Here is a 23,848-nt window from a genome sequence, read left to right on the forward strand (position 1 = left end):
GCAATTACATCACCCCAAAAGTGTTGTAGTGTTGAGACAATAATCCACACATTCTTGAGTAAGGCACTTTTTTATACCTGCACAATCACATGTGCATTTACCAAAGGTTTTTAAAACAAACCAACATGTTTGTTGTATAACAATGTTTGCAGTAGCATTATCAAAAATCGAAATATCCATTTCAGCTAAAACAGGCCTGTGTAAAACCAACAAGAAAGCCAAAAAACTTGAACTTACAAAGTTCACATATGGTAAAACCTGAAGGCTATATCAGACATCAGTGATTAGGAACTGGGTTTGATATAGCGTTCAGATGGGGGGAAATCACTCCTGGAAAAGCCAAATTTGGAAGATGCACACCAATTTACGAATGTCAACATGTGCTATCTGCCATCAGGGGGGATCAAGGGACGTGTTTTGGGGGAGCAAGCCCTTCCTCAACGCTACTTTATAATTGAGGAAGGGGTTGCACCCCCAAAACGCGTCCATTGATCTCCCGTGATGGCAGATAGCACATGTTGGCACACTGTGTGCATCCTCCAAATTTGGCTTTTCTAAACATTGAAAAAATTTTGTTAAGATTGGACCAAGATAATAAAACAGGTGATTTTGTGGGGTTTAAATTCGCCCCAAAACATCAATGATGTTATTATTTTTTTTAATAACATCACTGATTTGTTGCTGGATGTTTTGCAATTGGAGATTACACCCCATGATCTTCCCGATCAGTATCTGGGCACTTTCAGATGTAAAGCGTTCTGGATCACGATCACCTAAAAAGAGATAAAGAACAAAAAAACAGGTCTCAAAAATCTGCCACCATCCATCTCTTTTACCTGAGTCTGTGGTCGCAGACACTCACCTGTTGTGGTGCCAATCTCCACCACGTCTTCTTCTTCCTCCTGCTCTTCTTCTTGGGTTGGTATTTCCCTTCTTCCAGAGGGGGGGGTCTCTGGTCTCCTGGGATGAGGGGTGTCCGAGTCTTTTCTCCCCTATGTAAAACAAAAATGGTATACTTAGCACACAGATATTTGATGGCAGAACTAGAAATAGGAAACATTGCTTGGAAGTGGGGTACAATTGTCTATTTTAGCCGAGTTCCAAGATGTATATTTTTTATTGCCCTTTGTCAAGCTGCAATACTTTACCTGTTTAGTACAAGCTTCACAGATGTAGCCCCCCCTATAGTATACACTGGAGCATCAGTGTGCCCCCCCTAATAAAAATGGTGTTCTTGTGTCTCACACTAGTGCTCCAGTGTCCAGATGTGAAACCAGCTGCTCAGTGTCCTCTCCTTACAAACAATCTAGTTTGCATTTCATTCTAGTAACAAACCCATCCACACAAACAAATATTTGGCATCCAAGTAGGCCCCCAAAAATGTGTGAAAATGCATATGGCCTAAACAATGGTGTTCTAGAGGCCGAAAGAAAAATGTTTGATACGAACGAATAATGGGCCCATGAACATTAAAGTTGACCTTTTTAAACGTTACAATTAATAAAAGCATATGGAGCAGAACGAACGTAATAAAGACAGAGAGAATAGGAACACAGCACAACTACTTACTTTTTTGCAGCACTCTCCGGATACTGCTCTGGCTCTCTCAACTTCAGGTCCGACCACCGCTTCCTGAGCTGATCTTTAGACCTTCGTACCCCGAAATTCCGCTCAAGACTCCTGACCACTTTCGCCATGATTTTGGCCTTTCGTATGTTGGGGTTAAGGTAAGGCCCATATTTTCCGTCATAGTCGGACTTCCTCATGATGTCGACCATCTCCAACATCTCCCCAAACAACATATTTGTGGCTTTAAAACGTCTCCTTCTGGATCGGGACGTGCCTGGATCCGGGCTTTCCTCCTCCTCCTCCTCGTTGCTAGAATTAGCACGCACCTGTTGTAACTCCGCCATCATGCTCTTCCCCCACTGCGCCGAACGAAAAGGGGCGGGGAATACACTAGAAAGAACGTCAGGGGCGGGCGGAGTTACACGCATGCGCAGTGTGTATAAAGAGTAACACGCGTGCGTATTACGTACGATCTGTGAGCGGAGGAAGGAGCATTGGACGCGCCGATCGTAATAACGAAGGTAAGAGACAAACTTGTGCCTATACTGCTTCTAGATTGAGGCCTATATTGTAACAAGATTAGGAGAGTTTTGTCTGACATTAGGCTTTGTCTTGTGTTGTGTCTTGCAGTGAACATGGATATCTTAATGAAAGACAATGACTTCATGTCAGTATTCATAGAGATGCTAAGTGAGCTGCCCTGTCTGTGGGAGATTACCCACCCCCATTTCAAGAACCAAGCAAAGAGGAAGGCAGCGCTGGAGCAATTGTGTGAAATTATGAAGCAGGTGATCCCCACGGCAGACATCACTTATTTAAAGATCTTAATTGGTGGCCTGAGGAGTACATATCTAAGGGAGCGCAAGAAAGTCCTGGATTCACAGAGATCCGGAGCAGCAGATGACATCTATGTCCCCAGGATGTTGTACTACGACAGGCTGCATTTTCTGGCAGGCCAGACTGAACCCAGGCCATCCCTCTCCAGTCTTCCTTCCACGCTTCCTTCCCCCCCGGCTGAGGCTTCTGATGACCAACCTGGGCCTTCCAGGCCACATGTGGAGGAGCCCAGATTGAGCCAGGTATAGCATTCCTCTAAATATTTCTGCTTGTCCAATCAATGATGTTAACTAGATGTTAGTTGGGAGTACTAATTTAGGATTGTGATTGATGATGCAAAAACTAAAACCATGTCCCTTTTTCATACACAGAGAAGTCTCAGCCAGGAGGTGGCCGGGCCGAGCCGGCTGGCTGATATCAAGGTCCCTCCACCCCCCCTGAAAACAGAAAGTGGCAGTAGGAGGAGTACCCTAGAGGAGGCTGCTATAGCATTCTTTTGGAGGGCTACAGAGGTCCTGGGAGCACCCCACACCATGCAGGAGAACATTGCTGCCTTCATAGCATATAAAATGCAGAGAATGGAGGAGGGCCAAAAAGCCATGTGTGAGGCCCTCATATCGGAGGCTCTGGAGAAAGGTATGAGGGGCCAAATTACACCTCACACACATCTTTGGGATGGTCCTCCTCCTCCTCCCTCTCCTCCAGGTCCTCCCAGTCCTCCTCCAGGTCCCCCCAGTCCTCCTCCTCCTCCAGGTCCTACTCCTCCTCCAGGTCCTACTCCTCCTCCTGCCACATCTCCAACTGCACAGCCACAGCCCGGAAGGAAGCGTGGAAGGAAGACCAGACAGTGATTGCCCTGGGTTCAGTCTGGTCGGCCAAAAGATGCAGCCTCTTGTGGTACCACAGCCTGGGGACACAGATGTCATCTGCTGCTATACGGATCTCTGCGAATTCTGGACCAGACTGCCCTCCCTTACATATGGACTCCTCAGGCCACCAATTTTGATGTTCAAGAATTGATGTCTGCCGTGGGGGTCCCAGGCTTCGCTAATTTCTCCTGTTGATCCAGTGTTGCCTTCCTCTTTGTTTGGTTCTGAGCCCTTAATAAAGGATTTTTGTTTTGAATTATACTCTCCTATGTGTTTTACTTCAAAAAGGACAGTTTGTTTGTGAGGATTCAGGTACATTTCAAATATACAATGTGAAATGAACAAGGGACACCAACACCAAACAATCTCCTGGAGATTAAATAATAAAAGATATCAATGGTGTTGGGGTAACTTGACACACAAAACACACCCAAAAATATTCTGGAGTAAAAATAAAAATAACATTGAACAAAGATCAGCCTTGGAAAAAATCCAAACATTAAAGAAAAAAAAAGGCTTAAAATCCAAAATAAAAAAAAATAAAAAATATAAAACTGTCAGATGTGACAACTAATAACAATATATTCAGGGAATCCCACTAAAAAAACACAAATAAAAGTTTATGAGAAGTGTGTGTGAATATGAGCAGCAAAACTACTTAATTCTTGTCACATTATAAAGAAGAAGAGAGTGCACTGTATTAAACCATTTTGAACATTGCAGCGTGACGAAAGTGCTGTATCCATTGCGAACCCTAAGTTTACCAGAACGAGCTGTCCCGTGTCGGAATTTCTTCTGAGCATGCGTGGCACTTTGTGCGTCGGAACAGGCCACACACGGTCGGAATTGACGCGATCGGATTTTGTTGTCGGAAAATTTTATCTCCTGCTGTCCAACTTTGTGTGTCGGAAAATCCGATGGAAAATGTCCGATGGCGCCCACACACGGTCAGAATTTCCGACAACACGCTCCGATCGGACATTGTCCATCGGAAAATCAGACCGTGTGTACGGGGCATTAGTGTCATTTTATATGTACTGTTGTATTTTGTTTTTTTGTTATGTTGGTCACATGCATTCAATTTTAGATGCCAGACGTCTTTCAATGTTTGATCATCTGTTTGATCTGGAATCATCTTTTTTATGCCATAAAAATTATTTTTCTACGCATGTCAGTGTCTGTGGCCTTTAAAGTCCCACTTAAGGGGGAATAGTCCTTTTTGTTATACGTGAAACCTCGTCCTAATACGTATGTTACATCCAAACCTTGCGACTTCCGCAGTCGGACTTCCCTACTGAGGAAGTCACGAGGTTTGGACGTAACGTACGTATAGGACAAGGTTTCACATATATGACGTCATCCTCTGGTCATCTCTGCATCTAAGGATCCTGTGATTGTATGTGACAGACACGCGATTCATAGTTAGCACTGCCTATAGTGGCAGTTTTGTAAGTGCAAAACTTTACCCTTCTCTACTAAATGTGACATTTTAAACGGAGAGCACTAGATTTGTGTGCTTTTTATTCGTGCATGCATGCTGTGGGGATTGGAAATCTATTAACCCATCCATCCATCCATCTATCCAAGTAAGAGGCATCTGAAGTGGTAGGTGTTTGTCTTCATTCCTAGAGAGGGAAAAACATGTGGTGAGACCTACTGGTAATGCAGGGGTCACGGCAATGAGGTGAGAGGCTTATCTACAAGGGTGGAGGATTCACATTTTGTATTACATGTCACACTGGTGATTGGAGTGGATTTAAATTGGATATTGTTTGAATTGAATATAGTTTTTTCTTTTGATATTTTTGGGATATTTATTGGACTATTTTTTTGGAACAAATATTTTTGCGCGATTGTTTGTATATTTATAGTTGTATTTATTTCTTGTAAGTTGTGCTACATCATTTTGTTGAATATATCAGTAGGTTGGAATCACTTATGGGTGTTGGCTAGCAATTTTTATTATTAATTTGATTCACATATTATTGGATTGCGCTGATTGATTATATATACGTTTCCTGCAAATATGCCACCATTGCAGCTATCTGTCTGCACCTCTTTTCTTGTGTGTCAGTTGACTTAATTTATATGCTCAGTCCAGTCAATCATGCAAGTTTATTGTGCAGCTTGAAAATAATTTTTTCTTAACATCAATCAGCTCAAAGATGGTGAAGGTGAACAGTAACAGCTTAGAGTCTCTTAGCAACATCCTAGCAACAAGGCAGGACAGGATGGTGCCATCTCTAGGAGTTTTTCGGTCAGGCTTCAGGGGATATGTAAACCATAGCAAGGGCATTATTCAACTTTGGTCAAAGCTGCACAGTTTGTTTTTATCTACAGGCACTAATTACCTGCATAGGCAGTTTTTTTGGTAAAGGTGAACTATGACTTTAAGGTAAGCAAAGTGCCTGTGTTGCCCATATCAGTTAGTGCTCGTTCACACCATGCATGCATGACAACTCATGGGAAAACCGAGCAGATTTCACTTGCAGAAACATGAGTTTACATCAGTTTCACATCAGTTTTCATGCGTGTTTCCGTGAGTTTTTATGCACATTGACATCAGTTTTCATGTGCGGCAGTTATATAGTGGAACTAAACCCATCGATTTTAACATTTTTTTTAAAAACAGTTATATTGCTAACTGTCCCATTTGCTTGTAATCTCAACCAAACTGTAAAACCATCAAATGGCTGATGTCATAACTGAACACGTGCAGCACTATGGCAGTTGAAGACCAAACAGAGGCTAAGATCGCTGTTTCCTTGGCTGAAAATAAAAGAAGGGTTTAGTTCCACTTTAAATTTGAGCTGTCTTTTTAATTAGTGTGGGCTAGAAGATGGAAGAAAGGTGATGAATAGGGATGAGCCAAACATCCCCCGGTTCGTTTGCGGCAGAACATGCGAACGGACCGAAAGTTGGCGCGAACATTCGAACAACGTTAAAGTCTACGGGACCCGAACGTGAAAAATCAGAAATGCGAATTTTAAAGGCCAATATGCAAGTTATTGTCCTAAAAAGTGTTTGGGGACCCGGGTCCTGCCCCAGGGGACATGTATCAATGCAAAAAAAAGTTTTAAAAAGTGTGAAAAAATAAAAGTGAAATATTCCTTTAAATATCATACTTGGGGGGCGTGGTTAAGATGGCGATCTAAAAGACGTGTGTGTTGGGAGCTCCGCATCTGAAAGGCTAAGTTATCCGCATAATAAAGGACTATCGCAACCTATCCTGACCGAACTGCGCAGGCTGGTCCCCGGCATGAAAAGGGGGAATTCTGGATCGAATCGCAAGCAGAATCCTGCTCCAAAATCCCCGCCGCTGCCCCGGGGTACACGTGCACTCAGCACGACCAACATGGCGTCCCAAACTGAACAGCTGGACCCGTCCCCTCTAGGGAACGAGCAGTTTAAAGCTCTCATGCATGCCATCACGGGCTGCCAGACCACGCTGACGGCAAAAATTGAGCAAATTCAAATGGAGATGGGACTAGTCAGAAGAGACATGGACAAGTTCCGTGACAGGCTATCGGAGACAGAGAGAAGGGTCGGGGATACCGAAGACACAATCCGTGAGCATGATACCACCCTCCGCACTCTGCAACTTAAAATGAAGGCCATGGAATCTCGTGCGGAAGACCAGGAGAATATGAACCGGAGGAACAACCTCCGCCTGGTGGGCCTTCCTGAAGGAGCTGAAGGCCGTGATCCGACAGCCTACACGGAGAGACTCCTACGCACGCTCTTGCCACAGGCTTCATTCTCCCCTTACTTTGCGGTGGAGAGAGCGCATCGGATGCCATCCGCCAGAGGCCCACCTGGGGCTCCACCAAGAACTTTTATATTCCGGCTACTTAATTTTAGGGATCGGGACCTGGTGCTCCGTGAGGCACCGAAGCTGGAGGAGCTGCGCCACGAGAACGTGAAAATTATGCTGTTTCCGAATTATTCCATGGAAACACAGCGGCAAAGACGTACCTTTGACCATGTCAAGGCCCAGCTCCGTACTAGGGGGATGAAGTACAATATGTTATTCCCGGCCCGACTTAAAGTGGTGGATGGTGAGTCAACTAAGTTTTTACATCCCCTGAAGAGGCAACCCGCTGGTTGGAATCCCTCCCCAGGGTCCGCTGATCACTTTCCTTGCACTGACTTCATCTCCCCTTCTCTCTCCCGGTCACATGCGGTCCCTGTCTGCCTATGGTCTACTCCACTCACTTATCCCCTGTGACTATAATCCCTTTTCCCTTTTTTTTGTAACCTAGCGTTGGGGAGGCCCCTTAGAGAACAAGGGATTATGTTACCCAACAGAGACACGGGTCCCGGCACTTGGGAAGTTATAGTGTGTTCCTCACTAAGATGCCATGCGGTGAGTTGTTGAGACATGTCCCCATGTGCTGGACTGGAATCCATGAGCTGCAGAGGTCGTGCATGGGCTACTGTTATAGACTGCCTCGCTAGACACCCTATGCGTTGACTCTCCCCGTACGATGGGACTGGGCATCCCCCCCCCTCCTTTTTTAGCCCCCCTGGAAGATATTTTGAACTGCCCCTCTACCCATACTGGACGGCCGTGGGGGAGCGAGGAGGACTTCAGAACTCCTGCCTCTGCAGCTGCAGGACTCACAAGTAAGTGTGCTATACTTCCTGTCCAAGGATTATTCCTAAACCGGGACTTGTTATCGCTCATTGGTGCTCACCGGAGGCCTGGGGAGGTGGAGGAAAATGGGGAATGAGGGGGACCATATCCCCCCTATTAGTTTTGTGATTTAACCTTGTTCTTTTCTCTTTTTTTTTTTTTTTTTTTCTTATGGGGGACCTTAGCGTCTCTATTCGGTTACCTAAGTTTATATCGTAACTAAGTTTAAGCCCTTAGATTACTCTAAGTGTAGGGTGCTAATCAATTCAAATAGATATGTTCTTGTATATGTGATTTACTACCCCAAGTTTCCTTCAGAAACAATGGTAAACGGAGTGTCCTGCTCCCGCCTTCAGGAATTGTGTCCTAGGTGTGCTGTCTATTACGCACTGCCCCCACAGGAGACTCTCCTACGGCATAGCTATATAACTGTTTTGTTGGGTTAGGTTTGGGTACACAGACACCCTGAGATATGCTTATCAGGGTGTGGGGTGGGTCGGGAGGCGTTTTTTGTTTATTGTGTTGCTCTTTTTTTTCTTTTTGTTACTGGTTTTGTTTATTTAATATCAGACAGGGAACAGTGATTGTAGATGTGCAAGAGAGGATGTACTTTACTTTTCTAGCCTTTGTATTATGTGACAGCCGGATCTCTGCTGATCTGGACTCGGTGGGTGTGCTGGTCTCTTCGTGTCCTGGCCACAAGGACTTTCCCGTTAATTATCCCCCCCCATTATAATATGGCCCCATTGAAGATCCTATCCTGGAATGTCAAAGGTCTTAATAATAAGATCAAATGCTCTTTAGTCTTCGAATATCTGAAAAAATACAACCCCCAAATTTGTATATTTCAAGAAACCCACCTAGTGGGTAGTAGAATTATGAGTCTTAAACGACCCTGGGTGGGCCATCATTACCATGTCACCCACTCGGGCTATTCCCGAGGGGTTAGTATTCTGATACATAAATCACTCGGCTTTGAGCTCCTTGGGGTAAAATTGGACCCGGAGGGACGGTACGTGTTGATACATGTGCTCATTGTTATGCTTGAAATGGTGATCGTTGGTATATACTTGCCACCTCCTGCTACCCTCTCTCTCCTCCAATCTATTGCCTCTTTGTTGGCACAATTCCCCACAGATAATATTCTCCTAATCGGAGATTTCAACATCCCACCGAACCCCTCTATGGATAGGCTTCCGCCAGACTCTCAAACCGACTCTGCGCTTTCTAGATGGGTGTAATTAATTGGACTGGTGGATGTATGGGGGTGGAAGCATCCCTCGGAACACATGTATACCTGCCACTCCTTATCTCATAACACGCTGTCCCGTATAGACCTTCTATACGCTAGTGTCGGTATGCTCCCTAAAATTCAGGATATCAGGATGCTTCCTCGAGGTATATCCGACCACTCCCCCCTGATTTGTTGCATACAAACCACAACACCTTCAGCAGATAGAATTTGGTGCCTATCCAGATTCTGGATAACCCATCCCACCATAGAGTTCGAAATAGCCAATCTAATCAAACAATTCTGGTTACTGAATGCAGGGACTACCTCACCGGGGAACGAATGGGAGGCCTTCACGGCTTACATTAGAGGATGCTATATCTCCTCTATAGCTACTGAGCGCAAGAACGATCTGATTACATGGGAGCAGGCGGAGGCAGAGGCCCAGGCCCTCGAGTCCCATTATGCTCAGACCGATAACCCCATCACAGGTCAAGATATGAAGGTAGCATATAGAGAAGTGATGCTGCTCAGAGTGGCAAAGGTAAATAAGCAGCAACTAGTTCAAACCTAAAGAATCTTTGAGCAGGGGGATAAAACGGGCAGACTGTTGGCCTGGGTTTCTAAGGAGCAGTCCCCGGTCTCCACTATAGCCCGGCTTAGGAGGGAGGATGGGACCTTGGTGGCTGCCCCGGTGGAAATCAATGCCTGTTTCATGATTACTATTCTAAACTGTACTCCTCTAGGGCGGATTACTCCGTCAGGGAGCTCTGTGAGTTCCTGGATGGAGTGTCATTCCCGGTTCTTACCCCCGCAGCGAGAGAAAGTTTGGAGGCCCTGATTACCCTTGAGGAGGTCCAAACAGCGCTGGGTTCATTGGAATCAGGTAAAACCCCGGGATTAGATGGATTCCCACCAAAATTTTATAAACAAAATATGGAGGTGGTGGCACCTAGGTTGCATAATATGATTACAAAAACATTACAGGCGGGGGCTTTTCCTCCTTCCATGGCCCAAGCTATTATAAGAGTGATTCCTAAATCAGGAAAAGACCCTCAATTATGCTCGCCATACAGGCCGATATCCCTCCTCAACTCGGATTCTAAAGTATTGACCAAAATCCTAGCCAGACGATTGAACGAGGTGATACTCACCTTGGTGCATGAAGACCAATCAGGCTTTATGCCAGGCAAGGGAACGGATATTAATCTCCATAGACTGTATTCGGTCTTGGCCTCTGGGACTGGAGGTGGCCGCCCTGCGGTGGTGGCCTCGCTGGATGCAGAGAAAGGTTTCGACTCAGTCGAGTGGCAATATCTGTGGGAGGTCCTCCGCAGGTTCGGATTTGGCCCAGTCTTCATTTCCTGGGTCGAGGCTGTGTACAAGTCTCCGACGGCCAGGGTCCGTACCGGTAATGTCCTTTCCCCATCCTTTTCTCTGAATAGGGGAACGAGACAGGGATGTCCCCTCTCCCCGGGACTCTTTGCATTGGTAATAGAACCCATGGCAATCCTCCTTCGTTCTAACCCTGAGATACAAGGAATTCCAGTAGGCCCCCTCCACAAAAAGGTGTCACTTTATGCCGATGACACCCTCCTGTATCTCACAGATGACGGGACTTCCCTGCGGGCTGCGCTCTCGGTTATTGATAAATTTGGGCGATACTCAGGGGTGTGTATAAATTGGGGAAAGTCCATACTGTTCCCGCTTCAAGCCGGCATAAATTCCCCCCCTCAGATGAACAACTCCAGAGGGTATCCCAGTTCACATACCTGGGAGTGGAGATACACCGAGACCTAAACCAATTTATTTCCCTAAATTTGAACCCAGTAGTCTCCCAATTGTCCCAAAGATGTGCAGCCTGGAAGTCTCTTCCACTCACGCCAGTGGGACGAGTTAACCTTGTCAAGATGACAGTGCTGCCTAAATTCACTTACCTTTTTAGGCAGACTCCTATACCCATAGCCGTCTCTTTCTTTAATAGGCTGGACAGCATAGTCACCTCCTTCATATGGAAGGGAGCGATGCCTAGGATAGCTAAAACAACACTGCAACTACCGGTTACACTGGGTGGCCTGGCTTTACCATGCTTCATAAAATATTACTGGGCAGCGGTCCTGGTTACCGTTAGATGGTGGTTGACCGAGACACCGGCTAACCCTAGACTGGAGGCAGTGCTGTCGGGATCCTCTGTTGAATTGAACAACTTTATCCACAAAGGCCCTAAATCTAGCCCCCGGGTGACTCCGCTCATGAAGACAACAATTAAGGTATGGGACACGGTCAGCTTGAAGATTGGGAAACCAAACACGTGGTCTGCCTCAACTCCGCTATGGGGTAACCCCCGTCTACCCCACTTTACTTCTATACCAGACCCGAGTATATGGGCTAGACATGGGATTACAAGACTGGGAGACATCGTGTCTGGGGGACAGCTGATTTCCTTTGATGCCCTAAAGAGAAGCAAAGACCTACCGAATCAGATGTTTTTTAGGTACCTTCAATTGCGCCATGCATACTGCTCCCAATTCCCTCCTTTGCTAGTACTACAAATGTCTGACCTAGAGAATATGCTGCGGTCTTTGGACGGTGGTGGAACACTTTCTCCAATTTATAATAAGCTGGCCATTTTAGATACCTCCAAGGTCTCTCGATTGTACACAACATGGCAGAACGATATTACAGACCTGACTGACGAGGACTGGGAAGAGGACATTCAGCAATATCTACCCCTAATGATTTCGGCCAGAGACAGATACACCCAGTTAAAATTTTTACATCGTGCCTATTACTCCCCAGCACGCTTGGCGAAAATGTACCCGGGTAGATCGGCAATATGCCCTAAATGCGGCTCATATGATGCAGATTTAATCCATGTGGTTTGGTCCTGCACCAAGGTGGAGGAATTTTGGAGGGTAGTCCTGAATGATATCAATTCTATAGGGAAGGTCACGGTCCAGTTTAGCCCTATTCCGCTCCTGTTAGGTATATGTGATTTCCTTGAAGCTCCCCAGGGGAAAAAATTATTTGTCTTTTATGCAGCCTTCTACCCTAGGAAAGCTATTCTTTTACAATGGAACCAGACTCAACCCCCTACTAAACAACTCTGGCTGTCCTTGGTAAATGCTGCCCTACCTCTCTACAAACTAACATACCTAGGAAGAAATTGCCCACATAAATTTGATAAGATATGGGCCAATTGGGTGAAAGCGAGACATCTGACTCTAGAATAGTACCTGGAAGCTATATCTCCCCCACACCCCCTTTAACACCACTTACCCTAGCGATCACTATCAAACCTCAACCTACTCATAGGAATTAACTGAAAGGATCGTCCGAGCGAGACCCGACCCCCCCCCCATGTCCCCCCCCCCTCGCCCCTAGGTTCTAAATTGCTATTTGGGTTACTATTGTAATTGACACTTATAACTTAAATGACTGTTGCACATACTGCAATTACTCTTTGTACAATAGCTTGTATCACTGTCAAACGATTATGCCAGAATGTATTTAAACCGTGATTTGTTCTCTGTCTGTCTGTAAAATTAAATAAACTTTATGTTAAAAAAAAATATATCATACTTGGGGGGTGACTATAGTATGCCTGTAAAGTGGCGCGTTTCCCGTGTTTAGAACAGTCCCTGCACAAAATGACATTTCTAGAAAAAAGAAATCAAAGTCATCTAAAACTGCTTGCGGCTGTAATGTAATGTCGGGTCCTGGCAATATGGATGAAAATTATTGAGAAAAATGGCATGGGTACCCCCTCCCCCCAGGCCATTACCAGGCCCTTTGGGTCTTGTATGGATATTAAGGGGAACCCCGCACCCAAATTAAAAAAAGAAAAGGCGTGGGGCCCCCAGGCCCTATATACTCTGAGCAGCAGTATACAGGCGGTCCAAACAAGACAGGGACTGTAGGTTTGTTCTTAAGTTGAATCTGTTTGTAATTTGGAACTGGTACATTTTGTAAGTGTAGCTCCAGCCAAAAAAATCAATTTTTAAGCTTTTTGGATAACATAGGGAAAGGTTATCACCCCTGTAACATTTGTTTTGCTCTCTGTGCCCCTGTTCAGAAGATTTCACCTCACTTTCTGTCCCAATGACAATTGGATTTTGAAAATTTTGGGTTACTAGGGAAACAAGGATTGGTGATAAAGCATCAGTGGAGACACCTTTTTCCCATATTAACTCTTACAGGAAAGAAATTCCCTTCCTAGGGATAGATTTCCTCTCACTTCCTGTTGTCTCCCTCCGTTTGTAAGTAGAAGTCGTTTGTAAGTCGGATGTTTGAAAGTAAGGGACCGCCTGTATATACTATACGGCCTACCCTATATACTCTGCAGAAAATTGGGCCTTAGGTGTTGGTGGTACCAGAACACTGTAAGCCCTCACAGTTTTTTTTAACAGAGAAAAGCCCTCACAGTTACTCTTGATGGGTGCTGGAACGGGGCCTGCTGTGAAATATTATATCAAGAATTGTAATTACATGCCCCTGTTGAACAGGGGCAGAAAAATTGGGCCTTTGGTGGTGGTGTGGTGGTGGTGCCACAACACTGTAAGCCCTCACGGTTACTCTTGGTGGGCACAGGAACGGGCCCTGCTGTGAAATATTAGATCAAAAATTGTAATTACACGCCCCTGTTAAACAGGGGCAGAAAAATGAAGTCTTAGGCAGTGGTGGTGGTGCCACAATACTGTAACCCCTCACAGATTCTGTTGTTGAGCCCAGGAACGAGCCCTACTGTGAAATATTAGAGCAAATATAGTAATTACATGACCCTGTTAAACAGGGGCAGAAATATTGGGCCTTAGGCGGTGATGGTGCCACAACACTGTAACGCCTCACAGATACTCTTGTTGAGCACAGGAATGGGCCCTGCTGTGAAATATTAGAGCAAATATTGTAATTACATGCCCCTGTTACACAGTGGCAGAAAAATTGGGCCTTAGGCACTGGTAGTGGTGCCACAATACTGCAACCCCTCATGGATACTCTAGTTGAGCGCAGGAACGAGCCCTGCTGTGAAATATTACAGCAAAAACTGTAATTACATGCCCCTGTTAAACAGGGGCAGAAAAATTGGGCCTTAGGCACTGGTGGTGGTGCCACAACATTGCACAACATGCCTGCTGGACCATGAGTCAGCTGTAATATGCACCTTAGCGCTGACCACCCTGTCCAACGATGCCAAGACATTGCCTTCCACATGCCGGTAGAGAGCTGGAATTACCTTCTGTGAAAAGAAATGGCATTTGGGAACCTGACACTGAGGTACTGCACATTCCACAAATACACGAAAGGGGGCAGAGTCTACCAGCTGAAAAGGCACCAGTTGGAGTGCTAGCAATTTAGCCAAGCTAGCATTCAGCCGCTGAGCATGTGGATGGCTGGGACCAAATTTCTTTTGACGGTTTAGCAACTGGGGTAGAGAAATGTGCCTGCTACAATCGGATGTTGATGTAGCGATAGCAGATTGCCTGCAAGTACTTGGTACACCTAATTCTACACCTTCATTCCTCTCAGTGCAGGTTTCTGAGAGGACTGAAGGTATAGTGGGGTTGGAGATCCCAGCTAAAGAGGAGCAAGGAGAGGTCTGCCTTGTTCTTTGGTGTGGGTCTTTTAAGTACTGTTGCCAACGGACTGCATGGGAGGTCGACATATGTCTGGTCAAGCATGTGGTGCCCAAGCAGCTGCTGTTTTGGCCACACTTGATACACTTCAGACATATGTTGCAAACAGCAACGGTGCGATCTGCTGCACACGTATCAAAAAAGGCCCACACCAAAGAACTTTTCAAAATATGCGGGGGTCAGCAGCGCCCTGCACATACGGAGCTCTGTGGTATGATGCAGTCAGGTGGCTGCCCTTAAGCTGGCCCCTGTAGGGCATCCTGCCTCGTTGGAGATGTGCCTCCTCCTCCTCTCTTCTATCAGGCACCCACGTAGAGTCAGTGACCTCATCATCTCCTCCCTCCTCGTCACTGGAGCAAACCTGGCAGTATGCTGCAGCTGGGGGAACATGACTGCCAGTTTCTTGTCCTTCTTGGGCACCCCCTCTCTCTGGGCTCACGGTACTGCCTTCCCCAACCTGGGTACCATCATTGCAGCCTTCAAAATGCTGCGCATCCTCCTGCAGCATGTACCCGACACTTTGATTGACTCCTCCGTGCATGATGGTGGGGCTAGGGAAGGAGTGACTGATGACATTGAGCCAATGGAATAGGCCGCTTTGGCAGCTGCAATGGCAGGCAAATTACTCTGAGCCTGAGTGGCAGAGGATGAGGAGGATGAGGACGGCTTAGTTATCCACTCTACCAACTTTTCTGCATGTTGTGGATCAACACAGCCAGCTGCCGAAAAAAAGGACAAGCGTGCCCCACGGTCATGTGCTGAGGATGCACCGTGTCCATGACCAGCACTGTTGGCTGTAGACACAGAGCCTGCTTTCCCTCTTTTAGTGGCCTGTGAGTGTCTGCCTCTCCTTGGTGGCCTTCCGGACATGCTGTAAAATTTTATTAGCAAAACACAGCCTGAAGTTTACTAGAAAAAGTACACCAGGAATGGCCTGCAGTCAGATATAGGCTTGACTAGACTAGAATTCAGTGGATATATATATGTAGGAGACTGTATATATATTTTATGCACTGCAGATCACAGAATCACCTGCCACCCTGCCTGAAAGTATATTTGAAAACATACACCAGCAATGGCCTGCAGTCAGATATAGGCTTGGCTAGACTAGAATGCAGTGGATATATATATATATATGTAGGATACTGTATATATATATTTAATGCACTGCAGATCATTGAATCACCTGCCTGCCTGCCTGAAAGTGTATTTGAAAACGTACACCAGCAATGGCCTGCAGTCAGATATAGGCTTGGCTAGACTAGAATGCAGTGGATATATATATATATATATATATATATATATATATATATATATATATGTAGGAGACTGTATATATATTTAATGCACTGCAGATCACTGAATCACCTGCCTGCCTACCTGAAAGTATATATGAAAACGTACACCAGGAATGAAGAATGGCCTGCAGTCAGATATAGGCTTGGCTAGACTGGAATGCAGTAAATATATATATGTAGGAGACTGTATATATATATATATATATTTAATGCACTGCAGATCACTGAATCACCTGCCTGTCTGTCTGAAAGTATATTTGAAGACGTACACCAGCAATGGTCTGCAGTCAGATATAGGCTTGGCTAGACTAGAATGCAGTGGATATATATGTAGGAGACTGTACATATATTTTATGCACTGCAGATCACTGAATTGCCTGCCTGCCTTAAAGTATATTTGAAAACGTACACCAGCAATGGCCTGCAGTCAGATATAGGCTTGGCTAGACTAGAATGCAGTGGATATATATATGTAGGAGACTGTATATATATTTAATACACTGCAGATCACTGAATCACCTGCCTGCCTGAAAGTATATCTGAAAACGTACACCAGCAATGGCCTGCAGTCAGATTTAGGCTTGGCTAGACTAGTATGCAGTGGATATATATATGTAGGAGACTGTATATATATTTTATGCACTGAAGATCACTGAATCACCTGCCTGCCTGCCTGCCTGAAAGTATATTTGAAAACGTACACCAGCAATGGCCTGCAGTCAGATATAGGCTTGGCTAGGCTAGAATGCAGTGGATATATACATAGGAGACTGTATATATATTTTATGCACTGAAGCTCACTGAATCACCTGCCTGCCTGAAAGTATATTAGAAACAGTACACCAGGAACGGACTGCAGTCAGATCTAGCTAAACTGGATACAGTGTATTAGGCATGTGCAATTTGTTTAGTTCCAAATTTGTTTTTTAACGAATTTCGACAAATTCGTTAATTTGGGAATATCCAAATTAACGAAAACCCATTTAACAAATTTTTTCCGAATATTCATAAATTCGATAAAATTGGACATTCGTAAATTCGGACATTCGTACATTCGCATTTTACGAATGTACATTCGTACATTCGTACATTAGTAAATTAGTAAATTAGTGAATTAGTGAATTAGTGAATTAGTAAATTTGTAAATTCGAAAATTCGGAAATCTGAAATAATAGTTAACTAATAATAACTTAACTATTACTAGTAATTTTTAAATTATAGGTATTGTAATTTCCTTTCAAATTTGGCTGTTAGTGAACGTAACACATATAAAATTTATCCGAAGTTATGAATGATCCGAAAAAACGAATGCCGTATCCAAATGAATGGAACGTAATGAATTAATAATAATAAATAACAATAATAATAATAATAACATTTTATTATTATTAATTTGTTCCGTTCCATTTGTTTAGATGCAGCATTCATTTTGGATAATTCGTAACTTAAATTAAATTCGTATTTGTTACGTTCACTGACAGTCAAATTTGAAAGGAAATTACAATACCTATAATTTAATAGTTAGTTACTGTTTCAGATTTTTGAATTTTCGGGTTTTTGGATTTTCAAACTTCGAATTTACAAATTTCCGAATTTTCTAATTTACAAATGTACGATTTTACAAATTTACGAATGTACAAATGTAAAAATGTACGAATGAACGAATGTACGAATGAACGAATGTTCGAATTTACGAATGAACGCATTTACAAATTTACGAATGAACGAATTTACGAATCGCGATCATAACAAATGACCCGAAAAACGAAAAAAAATAATAAACTAATGAAACGAAAACGAAAATGAACGAATTTTTTGGCTGTGCACATGTCTACAGTGTATATGTGTGTGTGTGTGTGTGTGTGTGTATATATATATATATATACACACGAGACTGACTGTATGTATATATATATATATTAAATACACTGCAGCTAAATGAATCACCTGCTTGCCTGAAGTACTGTATATTAGAAACAGTACACCAGCAACGGACTGCAGTCAGATCTAGCTAAACTGGATACAGTGGATATATATATATATATATATATATATATATATATATATATATATCTATCTATATATACAAGACTGACTGTATATATAAAATACACTGCAGCTAACTGAATCCCCTGCCTGCCTGAAGTATATTAGAAACGGTACACCAGGAACATACTGCAGTCAGATCTAGCTAAACTGGATACATTGTGTGTATGTATATATATATATATATATATATATATATATATATATATATATATATATATATATATATATATATACACAAGCCTGGATGTATATATAATAAATACACTGCAGCTAACTGAATCGCCTGCCTGCTCAATCTAAACGAAATGACACTCTCTCGGTCAACGCCAGCAACACACTACACAGGGCCAACGTGCAGGTGACCTTATATAGTGTGGGGCGTGGACTTAAACCCCTGAGCCATAATTGGCCAAAGGCACCCTGCCTTTGGCCAATTATGGCTCTCTTTGCTGAAGGCGCTGTGATTGGCCATGCCATGCGGGTCACAGTGCATGCTTGGCCAATCATCAGACAGCAATGCAGTGCGCTCCCACAGTGCATTATGGGTCGTTACGTGCCGCTCGAATTTGGCGCGAACGGCCCCAAATGTTCAGTTTTCGACGAACGGGCGAACAGCCAATGTTCAACCCGAACAGAAAGCTCATCCCTAGTGATGAATGGTTGTTAGAAACAGGGTGACAGCTCTATACAAGACGTGTAAATCCACCTCGTGCAGAGCTGTAGAATGTGCAGGATGGTGTTACTTTGGTAGTGCTGTGATTGTTTTCCTTTGTCTTCAGGGAGTTATGATGGACAGGAAGATGCTCTACAATCTGCATTACGCAGGAGGAAGGATTTGCTGCACAAACTGAGAGTGAGTATAAAAAATTGCTGCACAACTCAGCAATGAAATACAGGGATGTGTTACACAGTCTTAACATCATCACAAATACAGTATGTACTTCTATGAAAAGATATTTATTTTCCCCAAATGTGATTCTTGTGCTTTCGTTTGCAGGAACAACACCTCCTAGAAGAGATAGCCCGGCCACATACCTGGGAAGGGACCCGCAGGAAAAAGATCAGTATAGAACCTGTGGCTGCCCCTATGCATATTTACCACACATCACCTCCACCAGAACCACTAGTACGCTTTTATCCTCCTCCTCCTCCACCAGAGCCTCCCAGGATCATTCAGCAGCAGGTATGGATACCAGTGCCTGATTACAATTAAAAGAGTAAGCTGCATCATTCCTTATTAATGTTCTGTATGATGCACAAAAATGGATTGGCTTTTTGTTTCAGAATCTCTATGCCTTAACTGGTTTTTAATCCTGCAAGGTAAAGCCATAATGAGCTAGTATGCATCGCATGCATTATGTGAAAGTTACTTTAGAGCGAAGCCATCCAGAGGAGCGTTGTCACCGCAGAAGGTGCTTCCATCTTCACCTGGTCTCCCTTCCAGGTTTGTGGACTCCAGCTGTGTAAGGGGCCAGAGCTGCGATGACATTACTTCTCACAGGCAGGAGCCACTGTTCACAGCACAGGACTCAGAAGGAACGGCACGGTATGCCGTTCCTTCAGAGTGCATATGTCAGTGACGTCACTGGCTTCATCAAAAGTAAATCTCTCCTAAACAGTGCACGTTTAGGAGATATTTATTGTACATATAGGTACATTTTACTATAGGCTTACCTCTAGGTAAAAGTCATGCATGGGAGTTTACTTCCACTTTAACTTCATTTAACTAACTTAAAGAGGAGTTCCCATTTAAAAAAAAAATTAAAAGTCAGCAGCTACAAATACTGCAGCTGCTGACTTTAAATAATTGTACACTTACCTGTCCCAGGGTCCAGCGATGCGGGGGATAGAAGCCCCACTCGTCTCCCCCTCACAGCTGGGCACCCGCGGCGCCGCGATTGGCCGCTCAGTCATCTGGGACCTGTAATTCCCAGATGATTGACAAGAAGGAGGGGGCAGAGCTGAGCCCTTCCTGCACCGAGGGGAAGTGATGTTACCATCCCAGGCACTGAAGGAGGCAGACTACGAGGGACCCCCTAGCAACAGCCATTTAGAGGTGAGTTAAAAAATTTCCAAAATTTTTTTTTTTTTTTTTTTTTAGGCACATTCATGCATTTTTTTTTTTGGGGTTGAACACCACTTTACTTATATTGCTTTTTCATGTTTTCTTTATCTCCATGTCTCAATAAAGTTTTTTTTCTTATTACAAAAAAATCCTGGGCTCAATGTAATGTATGTATGTCTTCAGGACACAACAAGGTGATATGATTCTAGAGTCAATGAACATGTTGCTGTGTGAGGTCTTGATGGAAACTTACATTTTACATTTGCAGGTTACATTTATAGCTGGGAAAACTGGAAGCCATCACAAACAAAGAAAAATGGATGCAGAAGGGTTGGCAGTTTAGGTCTGCTTGAGCCAGGCATGTCCAAAAATTGCAGAACTGCCAAGCAGAACCAAGAACATAAAGGAGGCCATGCTAGCCACATTTAGATGAATCAGTCTCCTGAAACCTACTTTGGGCAGTATATAAACTATTAGGAAACTTCATCAGCATTATTCTGTTGCTCACTAATATTACAACGAAAGTGAATTCTTCCAGACTTTCCTGCATCCCCCCCCCCCCCCCGTGTTGGCAGGTGCAGATTGCGGTATTTCCTCCAACCTTAAGGCAGAGCTGCACTGTCTCTTCAGGTTGGGGGGGGTTCAATAGGGAGGAAACGTCTCCTATCTTGAGCTCCGGGTGTGCATCTTGGGAAGGATGGTGATACTGTTGGATGCCGAAGTCCCATGAGATTTGGACAGCAATATTGGGACTCTATAAATATGGGGGGCTGACATTGTGCCTGCTGTGAGGCAATAGGTAGTGAAAGAGCGCCACTGGGTAGGAAAAGCACAGGTGGTAAGCAGAGGTTCAGGACAAGTAGGAATGCATAGCTTTCCTTTTTAGGGTGTTCACTCTGTACCAGTCCCACACAGATTGTCTCTGGCCTTCATATACCGTCTGCAGTGGCCTGGTGGAATCCATCATTTTATAACTCTACCACCGCCCCCTCCAATGGACCACTCCTCTGACACTGTGAAATTGTAAGTGGAACTTGTATCATTGTGGAGTAAAGTCTACCTCCTTATCGGTATTCTGCAGACAAGGAAACTGCTTTTGTGGTGCCAAGATTATAGTTGACCATGGTGCCTTGTCAGATGACGTTTGAATTTTGTTGATATAAAAAACAGGGCTACACCACTCTGCCTCATGTTTCTTCCATAAGTTTGGTACACTGCTTAGGTCCCGCTTACACCTCCAGTCCCGGGACATCATTCTGCCACAAAAGGAGGCTTCAGGGCAACCTAAGAAAGTTTTTTCATAAAAGGCATATATAGAGCTTTGACAGAGTTTTATCCTAAATTCTTAGATGTTCTTAGATGTTAACTCAATATCACTGTGTTTTTATTTATAGTTGCCCCAGCAACCAGCAACCATAATTCAGCAGCTACCTCCACAGCAGCCACTTATCACTCAGATTCCTCCTCCACAGGCCTATCAGCCACCACGCTCAGGCAGCATTAAAGAAGGTCAGTTATTGACAAACTGTTTGTATACACACTCTTTGAAAATGTTACAACGGTACTGCAGCCAAAGAACCCTCTATTGAAAATTATATAAATCTTTATATTACGATGCAAAAGTTATAATTAGCACAACATATACAACCCCTGGCAAAAATTATGGAATCACCAGTCCCTGAGGATGTTCCTTCAGTTGTTTATTGTTGTAGAAAAAACGCAGATCACAGACATGGCCAAAAACTAAAGGCATTTCAAATGGCAACTTTCTGGCTTTAAGAAACACTAAAAGAAATCAAGAAAAATAATTGTGGTGGCCAGTAACAGTTAGATTTATAGAACAAGCACAGGGAATAAATTATGGAATCACTCAACTCTGAGGAAAAAATTATGGAATCATGAAAAACAAACAAACAAAATAACACTCCAACACATCACTAGTACTTTGTTGCACCACCTCCGGCTTTTATAACTGCTTGCAGTCTCTGAGGCATTGACTTAATGAGTGATAAACATTACTCTTCATCAATCTGGCTCCAGCCTTCTCTGATTGCTGTTGCCAAATCATCTTTGCAGGTTGGAGCCTTGTCATGGACCATTTTCTTTAACTTCCACCACAGATTTTCAATTGGGTTGAGATCCGGACTGTTTGCAGGCCATGACATTGACCTTATGTGTCTTTCTTCAAGGAATTTTTTCACAGTTTTTGCTCTATGGCAAGATGCATTATCATCTTGATAAATGATTTCATCATCCCCAAACATCCTTTCAATAGATGGGATAACAAAAGTGTCCAAAATTTCAATGTAAACCTGTGCATTTATTGAAGATTTAATGACAGCCATCTCCCCAGTGCCTTTACCTGACATGCAGCCCCATATCATAATTGACTGTGAAAATTTGCATGTTTTCTTCAGACAGCCGTCTGAATAAATCTCATTGGAATGGCACCAAACAAAACTTCCAACATCATCACCTTGCCCAATGCAGATTTGAGATTCATCACTGAATATGTATTTCATCCAATCATCCACAGTTCACAATTGCCTTTCCTTAGCCCATTGTAACCTTGTTTTTTGTGTTTAGGTATTAGAGATGGCTTTCTTTTAGCTTTTCTCTACGTAAATCCCATTTCCTTTAGGCGGTTTCTTACAGTTCGGTCACAGATGTTGACTCCAGTTTCCTCCCATTTGTTCCTCATTTGTTTTGTTGTACATTTTCTGTTTTCAAGGCATATTGCTTTAAGTTTTCTGTCTTGACGCTTTGATGTCTTCCTTGGTCTACCAGTATGCTTGTCTTTAACCACCTTCCCATGTTGTTTGTATTTGGTCCATGTTTTAGACACAGCCAACTGTGAACAACCAATATCTTGTGCAACACTACGTGATGATTTACCCTCTTTAAGGAGTTTGATAATCCTCTCCTTTTTTTCAATTGACATCTCTGGTGTTGGAGCCATGCTTCATGTCAGTCCACTTGCTGCAACAGCTCTCCAAGGTGTGATCACTCCTTTTTTACCTACATACTAACAAGCAGATTTAATCTGATGCAGGTGTTAGTGTTTGTAATGAAAATTTACAGGGTGATTCCATAATTTTTTCCTCAGAATTGAGTGATTCCATAATTTATTCCCTGTGCTTGTTATATAAATCTAACTGTTACTGCCCCCCACAATTATTTTTCTTGATTTCTTTTAGTGTTTCTTAAAGCCAGAAAGTTGCCATTTGAAATGCCTTTAGTTTTTGGCCATGTCTGTGATCTGCTTTTTTTCTACAACAATAAACTGAAGGAACATCCTCAGGGACTGGTGATTCCATCATTTTTGCCAGGGGTTGTAGATTCTAACAATATATATATATGTATATATATATATATATATATATATATATATATAATATATATAATATATATATGTTTTTCATGTATGCCCTTAACATTTATCTTACAAGTAATCACCCCAAAGCACCTTGTCCCCATGTTGATGAGCACAAGGGCCTCTTCCCGACAACCCTGGCCGTTGGTTGTCGGGGTCTGTGGGCGGGGGGCTTATCGGAATCCGGGAGCCCCCTTTAACAAGGGGGCCCCCAGATCCCGGCCCCCCACCCTATGTGAATGAGTATGGGGTACATGGTACCCCTACCCATTCACCTGGGGAAAAAAA

The 23,848-nt window shown here is 43.7% G+C and overlaps 1 protein-coding gene across 3 annotated transcripts in view; it reads left to right on the forward strand.

Moving 5' to 3' along the window:
* Nucleotides 1-23,848, forward strand: part of LG06H21orf58 (linkage group 06 C21orf58 homolog) — a 94,402-nt gene that overhangs the window by 41,341 nt on the left and 29,213 nt on the right. For all 3 annotated transcript variants that reach the window (XM_073633702.1, XM_073633700.1, XM_073633701.1), the window contains 3 exons: nucleotides 18,902-18,975; nucleotides 19,120-19,305; nucleotides 21,582-21,696. In XM_073633702.1, the coding sequence (XP_073489803.1) occupies nucleotides 18,902-18,975; nucleotides 19,120-19,305; nucleotides 21,582-21,696 (375 nt within the window). The remainder of the gene's footprint in view (nucleotides 1-18,901; nucleotides 18,976-19,119; nucleotides 19,306-21,581; nucleotides 21,697-23,848) is intronic.

This window comes from Aquarana catesbeiana, linkage group LG06 (genome assembly GCF_042186555.1).
Source record: "Aquarana catesbeiana isolate 2022-GZ linkage group LG06, ASM4218655v1, whole genome shotgun sequence".
Classification (NCBI taxonomy): Eukaryota; Metazoa; Chordata; class Amphibia; order Anura; family Ranidae; genus Aquarana; species Aquarana catesbeiana.